Source organism: Equus asinus, chromosome 7 (genome assembly GCF_041296235.1).
Source record: "Equus asinus isolate D_3611 breed Donkey chromosome 7, EquAss-T2T_v2, whole genome shotgun sequence".
Taxonomy (NCBI): Eukaryota; Metazoa; Chordata; class Mammalia; order Perissodactyla; family Equidae; genus Equus; species Equus asinus.
Window position 1 is genome coordinate 82,799,980 of NC_091796.1, and position 9,428 is coordinate 82,809,407.

The window sequence follows — 9,428 nt, forward strand, 5'->3', positions numbered from 1 at the left end:
CATCAAGGACATTCTTGAGTGAAACTAGTTTTTTTTTTTTTTTAACTGCAAGTACAGGGGGGTGAAGAACTTAATGACTCAATTTGATGCTATCGCCTCAGTTCGTGCTAATGTGCCACAGTTTTACTCAAATGTTAACACAGTGAAAAAGGCAAATAATAACTTAGGGTTAAATTATCTTTGTAAATCTTAGTATTCTTATGAAAATAATTTAACTTGCAGACCCCCTGAAAAAGTCTCATGGAACTCCACGGACCATAGGGTCCACGGACCATACTTGAGAATCACTGTTGTAGGGAAAGGCAGACCGGTTTTAGCTCTATGTGATTGTAAGCGTTTAACAGGTACAGAGGTCCAGCTTTTATAACTGTATTACATAATATATAGTATTAGTTAACACTCCATAACAGCTAACACTTCCGTAGTACTTCACTATGTGCCAGGAACTCCTCTCAGCCTGGATATATAAGAGTGTGTGTGTATATGTTTCTCTTCTCCATCCTTTATTCTCGTTGTCTCATTTATGCCCACAACAACACTATAAGGCAGATATTTTTATTATTATCCCCATTTTACACAAAAGGAACCAGAAGCAAGGAGAAGTTAAGTGACTTGCCCAGGCTAATATCAGAGCCAGGATTCAAAGCTAGACTCTGAAGGTCCAGGGTTCAAGTCCCTGTCCAGGTGCCGAAAATGAAGCCAAACCAAAAGCCAGGCTCCGGAGACTAAGCTCTTCCTCAGTATGTTGAGTGATGAAACAGACCCCAGGAGGCACTTAGCCGTTATTTGCTCTGGGGGAATGGGAGTGGATGGACATTATCTTGAGGGAGAAAGTGCAGGACTGGACAGGGCACCATTGCTGGGTGTCATCTGGGTACCATGTCCTGACCTTTGCCCTCTGTTCTTTGCCCTGATAGGATGAAATCTCGGGAGCAGCTGGTGCAGCAGGTGCTGCAGGAGTTGCAAGAGGCAGTGGAGTCCGAGGGCCTGGAGGGTCTTGTGGGTGCTGCCCTCGAGGCCAAACAGGTCCTGTCTTCCTTCACCCTCCCCACCTGCCGGGAGGGGGGCCCCGGCCCCCAGGTGCTGGAGGTGGACCCTGTGGCCCTGAGCCTGTATCCAGAGGATGCTCCCCGGAACATGCTGCCGCTGATGTGCAAGGGCGAGGGCAGCTTGCTCTTTGAGGCGGTCAGCATGCTGCTGTGGGGTGACGCAGGCCTCAGCCTGGAGCTGCGGGCCCGGACTGTGGTGGAGATGCTGCTGCACAGACACTACTACCTCCAGGGCATGATTGACTCCAAGGTAATGCTGCAGGCCGTGCGCTATTCACTGTGTTCTGAGGAGTCCCCTGAGATGACCAGCCTGCCGTCTGCCACGCTGGAGGCCATCTTTGACGCGGATGTCAAAGCTACCTGCTTTCCTAGCAGCTTCTCCAATGTGTGGCACTTGTACGCCCTCGCCTCTGTCCTTCAGCGCAATATTTACTCCATCTACCCCATGCGCAACCTCAAGATCCGGCCCTACTTTAACCGTGTCATCCGGCCCCGCCGCTGTGACCACACACCTGCCACACTGCACATCATGTGGGCTGGCCAGCCCCTCACCAGCCACCTCTTCCGCCACCAGTACTTTGCCCCTGTGGTGGGGCTGGAGGAGGTGGAGGCTGAAGGTACTACCGGCCCGGCCCTAGCTCCTTCAGCTCTGGCCCCACTGCCGCCACCGGCCAAGACCCTGGAGCTGCTCAACCGGGAGCCTGGCCTCAGCTACTCCCACCTCTGTGAGCGCTACAGTGTCACCAAGAGCACCTTCTACCGCTGGCGGCGGCAGTCCCAGGAGCACCGGCAGAAGGTGGCTACCCGCTTCTCGGCCAAGCACTTCCTGCAGGACAGTTTCCACCGTGGGGGCCTCGTGCCTCTGCAGCAGTTCCTCCAGAGGTTCCCTGAGATCTCGCGCTCAACCTATTACGCCTGGAAGCACGAGCTGCTGGGCTCTGGTGCTTGCCAGGCCCTTGCTCCCAAGGAGGCACTGGCGATGGAGGAGCTGGAGAAGCTGCCAGAGGAGCAGGTTGTCGAGGGGCTCGGATGCTCCTCACTGGCCGTGTCAAGCCCTGGAATGGTCTTAATGCAACGGGCCAAGTTGTACCTGGAGCACTGCATCTCCCTGAATACGCTGGTACCCTATCGCTGCTTCAAACGCAGGTTCCCTGGCATCTCCCGGTCCACCTACTACAATTGGCGCCGAAAGGCCCTCCGAAGGAACCCCACCTTCAAGCCGCCACCAGCCCTCCCAGTGGCTGGGAGTCCCCAGCCTACGTCTATTGGGGAGGAGGCCCTACTCCCTTGGAAGGGTGAGGTGGGAGAGGGGGCAGCGAAAGCAATGGGTGAGGGGCCACCTGCCCCCCGGGAGTTCCTGCCCCTGAGGATGCCCTTGTCCCGTTGGCAGAGGCGTCTGCGCAGGGCTGCCCGCAAGCAGGTGCTGAGTGGGCATCTTCCTTTCTGTCGCTTTCGCCTCCGCTACCCTAGCCTGTCACCCTCTGCCTTTTGGGTTTGGAAGAGTCTTGCCCGGGGCTGGCCCAGAAGCCTGTCCAAACTTCAGGTGCAGGCCTCCACTTTGGGCAAAGCAGGGGTGCAGGAGGCAGGGGAGAAGCAGGAGAAAGAAGCTGGCAGGAACATGACAGCTGCCATGACCCCACCTGCAGGGACCCCAAAGGTGGGGGCTTCTCCAGGAGAGGATCCAGGGAAGGCTGAGGGAGGGCCTTCCAGAGAGGGGGTCCTGCCAGGGGCGGCCACAGCCCAGGGCTGGCCCCACAGTGGATCCCTGTCTAGCCGTCCTGCGGTGGCAGTGGCGGGTGGCCGGGACGGCCAAGTATTGGTGATGGACATGCTCACCACCACAAAGTTCAAGGCCCAGGCCAAGCTGTTCTTGCAGAAGCGCTTCCAGTCCAAGAGCTTCCCCTCCTACAAGGAGTTCAGTGCCCTCTTCCCCTTCACTGCCCGCTCCACCTACTACATGTGGAAGCGTGCCCTCTATGATGGCCTCACCCTGGTTGATGGCTGACAGGGAGGTGTGAAGGGAGCTGGGAGGAAGGGGGACCAGGTTGGAGAGGGTCAGGGACCTGAGTTGCTCCCTGGCTTGGCCAGGATGTCATTTGTTCCTGCTCCCACAGTGTCTATCCTGAATCCAAGGGCAGATTTGTGTTGTTTCCTGGCTCCAGGGCAGAGAGAGCCAGAAATCAGCCATCTGGTCTCCTGTGGAGAGCTGCAGGACCAGAGATGTTCACTTCAGTTGTTTGCCATTCTTACTTTTATTGTGTCTTGGTTTTAGTTTTCTGTTTTGATTTAAGTGGGTTGGCTGGGCCCCCTTGCTGGTGTTGGAAGCTGCATGTGTGTGGTGGTCTGGAGGGGGGTTGGTTAGCTAAAGCTGCTTTCAGCTTTTCCTGGGGACAGGAGGAATATTATAGTATGGCCATCTGTCCCTCTGGGCAAATATATGTCTTCAGTTCCTTCTGGCGGTTGGCACCATCCTTACTCAAGATGTTTCCCAAAGGAACATTAGCCATCAAGTGTGGAGCGGGCAATGGCTTCTGTCTGACATCCCCAAGGGAGAGGGTGCCAGGCTCGGCATGAGCAGAAGCAGGGATGTATAGAAAGAATCAAGGATGGCCTCTAATGGAGGGCCCTGAGCTGGATCACTGAGGGGCTGGCCTGTCCCTTGCAAGGAGTGTGGTAAGGGGCAAGGGCCTCGAGTCTCTGCTTACCGGAGCTTGGTCCATCTGCTGTGGACCCTGCAGTCCTCTGCCAGCCTGGCTGGCTCTTGACGACCCCCCGTCTTTGTGCAGAGCCTCTCCTCACAGACTGTGTCCTATCTTCAGTGAGGGACCATACAGCAGCCAGGCAGGTGAGAGACTGAATTTGCATTGTCCAAGAGTGAAGTCGGAAAACCAAAGAAATAAAGTGATGTGGTGCCCACAGCCCATGGTCTCTGGTATTTGTTTTGTCAGGATGTGACTGCCCATTCCCACATTTCCTTTTGGTTTAAGGGGACTGAGAGTGACCACTTCTTTTGATGGGATGGTCCCAGGTCCAGGGCTTGAGGAGTAGAAGGGATTACTCTGGGAATTCTGCTTAGAATTGGATCTAGAAGTGACCTTAGGTGCTCTTCCAGCTGGGGGCCAGGCTATGGCTGCCTGGAAAGATACTTCCCACCAATGGGAGAAAACTGCCCCACTAAGTGTGCTCAGGGCCCAGGCCAGCACGAGGGTCAAGTCTGTGTCAGGTATTCATTCTATTTAGTTCTGGCCGTGTGCCCAGGCAGGCAAGGCCCAGTCACGGGCAAGGAAACTGAGCCCCAGAGTGGTTAACTTGCCTGTCCCCTCCAGTGGGGCTGAGCTTTAAGGCCAGGCCTTTCTTTGCTGGGATGTGTTATCAGTGGGGAAGGAGTTCTCTTGGGCCCTTTCTCCTCCTGTCCAGCTTTCCTACAGTGGCTGTCATCCTCATGGTCTTGGGGAGTTATTCTTGGTTCTGCTGTTTTTTCATCCCCATATCCAATCCATCAGAAGTCCTGTTGACTCTGCCTCCAAAGTATGCCCAGAATCTTCCCCATCTTGCTGCTGCCATCATCATCCCACCTGGCCCACATCTCGGCATCCTACCTGTCTCCCTGCTTCCACTCTTGCCCCATACAATCCATTCTCCAGAGAGCAGCCAGAGAGATCTTTAAGCGAAATCTGATTCTATCACTTTCCTGTTTAAAATGTGTCAGTGGCTTCCCTTCCCTCTTAGAATCCCTTACGCTGCCTTACAAAGGCCTTCCTAACCTGGCCCCTGACTGACCCAGCAGACCCCAGCCCACTGGCTGATTCTGATCGGAACGTGCAACACTTATTTCTGCTGTCAGGGCCTTTGCGTTGTTCCTTTGGTCTAGAATGCTTTTCCCTCTCATCTTTACAGGGCAGGATCCTTACCATTCAGATCTCAGAATCACTATCGCTTCACCCTTTAAAATTCTCTACGTGGCGTTTATTCCCATCTGATGTTCTTGTTTGTTTGCTTATTATTCCCGCCACCGCCCCACTGCTGCCCGTCTTCCCCACCTCCCCCCTTATGTTAGAACATAAGCTCCATGAAAGGCAGGACTTTTTCCTGACTTGCTTACACCACTGCATTCTCAGCAGGCAAATTAGTTCCTGGCACATAGTAGGTGCTATAATTTGTCAAAAGAAGGAATGAATGAAATGGGGCCACTAGGATTTTCTTGTTGTTATCCTTTGGGATTTAGTTTTATAAGACCTAATCAATCCTACTTCCTAAATATTTCTCATTGCCCGTTTTTCTCCATCGCCGTGGCCACCCCCTAATCTAGGCCAGTGGCTGCTCTCATCCCAATACTCATGGTTTTCAAATTGACTCTGCCTTCATTCAAACTGTCCATTACATCCTCCCAACAAAGGCCAGAATGATCTTACTAAAACCTAAATCTGACTCATGCTGGATTTCCCTTTGCTCTTAGCACAAAATCCAAACTCTAAGGAGGCCTACCGGTCTGGTTCCTACCTACCTCTAGCTCATTTTTCCCCACTACCTACTGCCACCTCCCATAGTGCTAACCATGCAGCATTGTCATGGCTTGTCTCAAGATCTGTGGCGTCTCCACTGAACCCCCAAACAATGTAGTCACTTGGTAGTCCCTTAACATCTGGTGAAGGGATTGGACAAGTAATGTTCTTACCTGGCCTGAGATGGCCACCTACAGCCAGCAGGTGGCAATGTGGTGCAGCAAGAGACAGCATCTCTGGGTTCCCAGTAGGCATGGCCCTATCTAGCTATTTCTAACCCCCAGTCTACCCCTTTACTGCCTTGGCAGTCAGAGGGTGGCACCACCCTTTTCCTGAGAACCTCCCTGGTTGGGGCTCGGGGTTCTCCTGTATGCTCCCCTGCGCTCCCAGAACCAGAGCAGATCTGGTGCCTGGAGCAGTGTGTCACAATGGGGTCTAAAAATCACCTGGATGGCAGTCCCTCGAGGGAGCTTCTTAGGAGTGTGGATTCCAGACCTACTGATTCTAAACATGGACATTGGAGAGGCGGTATACACACAAGGGCGAGTTATTTAACATTGCCGGGCCTCTTTCTCCATCTGTAAAACGAGTATTACAGTAATGCCTATAGAATAGTACCTGGCTCATAGCAAGTGCTAGATGAGCATTTGCTATTGGTAACAATGACGTGCAGTGTGAGAACCCCTGGGAATCTAATTCTGGTCTTCTAGGAGGAAGTTAATGTCCAAGGAGACTCTTGCTCAAGGTTACCCTCTGGACTGAAGACACTCCTGCCCCAAGACTGAAAGGTCCTTTTGTCAGAGGCCAGCGCTGAGCCCCAAACCCACAGGGAGATACTTTAGTCTCTGTTGGAAAAAAAAATAAGATAAAAATGTCAATATTTATTGGTCTGGAAAAGGTTTTATAAGTATGGTTAAGTTATTCTTGTGTAGAGAAGCTATTTCCTTTATAATCTGCTTAGAAAAGCAGAAATACCTAAGCAGTGACCATATTTGCTAAGCATACTTAATGCTGATTTTGAAGCTGACGTTTGTTGAAATTATTGTATTTTTTTGTACCATTTTCTATCTCAGATTCATAAAGGAATTCCAGTGAAATGAACAATGTGGGAATAAAGGGAGAAAACAGAATATGTAAGGTTAGCGGTATGTCTTCACAGTCTGTGCCATTGTAAACTGACAACTGGTTCTAAACATTTTGAATATAAAGCTTTACCCTGAGAAAGAAATCAGGTAAAATGTGAACAATTAAAAAAAATTCATGTTTATATATTTATCCTCTGGAGGCAGGGGTCCTATATTTTGGTGATCATCTTTTTTTTTCTTTTTTAAGATTTAAAATTTTTAAAAATTTTTCCTTCTCCCCAAAGCCCCCCAGTACATAGTTGTGCATTTTTAGTTGTGAGTCCTTCTAGTTGTGGCATGTGGGATGCTGCCTCATTGTGGCCTGATGAGCTGTGCCATGTCCGTGCCCAGGATCTGAACCAGTGAAACCCTGGGCCACCGAATTGGAGCGCATGAACTTAACCACTCGGCCATGGGGCCGGCCCGCATCTTCTTTACCTTGATGCATGAGGTTGCTCCTGAAATATTTCTCTGGCATCCAGCACTCAGGCCCTTGGGTGGCTCTTGGGCCCTGAGCATCCACCTCCATCTCAACTTGCCCTCCTGTATATTCCACCAGCACCTCAGTCTCACCAACTGCCAATCTGGGCTCATTCCCCCACTCCCTACCAACCTGCTCTTCAAGTAATTTTTACCCTGATTGCTGCCAGCATCAGGTTATCAGTTTAACTGTTCAGAAAGCTGGGTGTCATCCTAGAATTTTCTCTCTCCCACATCTCCATCCCAGCAGGACCCTAGAAACATTGCAGGCTTCACATGGTTCCACACTGCTGGATTATCACAGAGAAGAGAATTTGATTGGTCCAGGCCATCCTCATCCTTTCCCCTGAGCACAGCTCTCATGCCAGGTCACATCTGAGTCCATTTGCTGGCGTGAGTCTGGTTCAATCATCTGTGGCTGAGGTACTGGATCAGTCTTGCTCACAGAAGGTTCTGGCAGATGTAATAGGCTCCTATCCAGCAGCCCATGGTAGACTCAGCCCTGGTCTGTAAGCTGAGGATGCAGAGCCATTTGACCTCAACTCTTGTCCTTGAAAAGGGCTCGGTTTACTGGCACCTGTGGTCTGACACAATATGATGTACAAAAAAGTGCACTGGGGTCACAAGGAAGCGTATGCTGGCTTTGGCATCTCATAGCTCGTCCTTACCCCCTTTAGGGCCAACTCTTTGAGAAGTGTAGGCTGCATGGGGTCTCTGGGAAATGCCTCAATTGCTCCTCAGACGACCCTGGTCATTGGCGGTAAAACACCCCAGTTTGGTGGCCGTCACGGGAGGATAGGAAGCTGAGGGACAGGCATCTGACAAAGGCAGTTGTTAGGACAGGGCTGGGAGGCCGAGAAGCAAAGCTTGGGGTTTGTGTGCATGGGGAGCCTGCTCTGGCCCCGGGTGCTGTCTGCCCAGCTCACTGGCCTGACTTCTAGCCAGAAGGTTCTAGTGTGATTTCCTGTCCCCAACCCTGGCTAGCGACACCCCAGGCTGCCTGTAGGGTGTCACTAGCAGGTTCCTAAACGTTGCCATTACTGGTTTATCTCATGGAAGAGGAGGAAGCTTTTAGGAGATGAGGAGCAGCAGAAAGTAGGTTTAACGATATAAAAAAAAAATTTCCATGGAAAATGACTTTGAAAATAACATGAAATCCGCTTAACTCTAGCAGCTCCTCCCTGCCAGGCAGAGAGAGGTTGCGGGGGGGGGGGGGGGGGGGGACCTAGATAGGACAGCCAGGTGGAGATGGGGCAGGCAGCTGCTCATGTATCACCCTCTGCCTGAGGAGACCATGGGATGGCAGAGGACAGGAGGGCTGCCTCACCTGGTCCACACTGCAGCCCCCAGGATGCAGGCTGGTGGGAGGCCAGAGTCCGGGAGGAGAGAAAGCACAGGCTGTTGGAGTTGGGGAGGTATTCGGAGAGAGCCCAGGCCTGAGTGGGTTTGTGTCCCACCTGCCCTCAGCCCAGCCTTACTCAGAAGGGATGCCAATGTAGTTGTGTGGCTTGTGTCTGTTGACCGTCAGGCAAGCTCAGTTTCTAGGCCCCCTGACTTTGGGCAGAGTTGGGGGACATGGAGAGGGGCCTAGCTAGGCTGCAGTGCAGTACCCAGGACAGGTGCTGATGGCTGTGGGGTCCGCTGATCCTCAGGCCTCACCTTCGTGGGGACAGCAGGGAGGCTGATAGTTTCAAGATACTTGCTACTTGATTCATTCATTCCTTCAGTCCACATTTGTTGAGGCGTGGAGGTGCGGGAGAGGAAGGTTACAAAGCTCGGGAAGACCTAGCGTGCCTGGTGTCGTTTATAAACATTGACTATATAACTGGTTCTCCATCCTAGGTTCGAGGATTCTCAGAGGTCCAGTGAGTGTCATTTGCAATTTTATGTCTTCATTTAGGTTTTTAGATGATAATTTTAATTCATTTTATTAGAGAGATAAAGACAGAACTCTTTTACCATCATAAATTGCCACTGAAAGACATTTCTATGCAATCAGACTTTGGTTTTCAAAGTCAGTCTCTCGAACCAGGGCCTTGATCTATGTTATGAGCTGTGACAGGGAGGTAATGATGCTATGGGGCACGAAGGAGCAAGCCTGCCTCTGCTTGAGAATTGGGGAAGGATTTCTGGAAGAGCCTCTTAAAAGACTCCTACGCACACCCTTGAGGGGTGAGTGAGGGAGGGTGGGATGACGATCATGAAAGGCCCGGAGCTGGGAAAAACCCCAAATGAGCAGGAATTTGATACAACCATTTGGCCCTGACACTTTG

The 9,428-nt window shown here is 51.7% G+C and overlaps 1 protein-coding gene across 1 annotated transcript; it reads left to right on the top strand.

The window, feature by feature from the left end:
• The first annotated feature begins 918 nt into the window (after window positions 1-918).
• VRTN (vertebrae development associated) lies at window positions 919-3,814 on the top strand. Its single transcript, XM_014835639.3, has one exon. The coding sequence runs from the start codon at window positions 919-921 to the stop codon at window positions 3,052-3,054; it is 2,136 nt and encodes a 711-aa protein (XP_014691125.2). The 3' UTR covers window positions 3,055-3,814.
• Window positions 3,815-9,428: the final 5,614 nt, after the last annotated feature.

Excerpts from the sequence above, each read along its gene's own strand:
- VRTN (XM_014835639.3), top strand. The coding sequence starts at position 919 with ATGAAATCTCGGGAGCAGCTGGTGCAGCAGGTGCTGCAGGAGTTGCAA.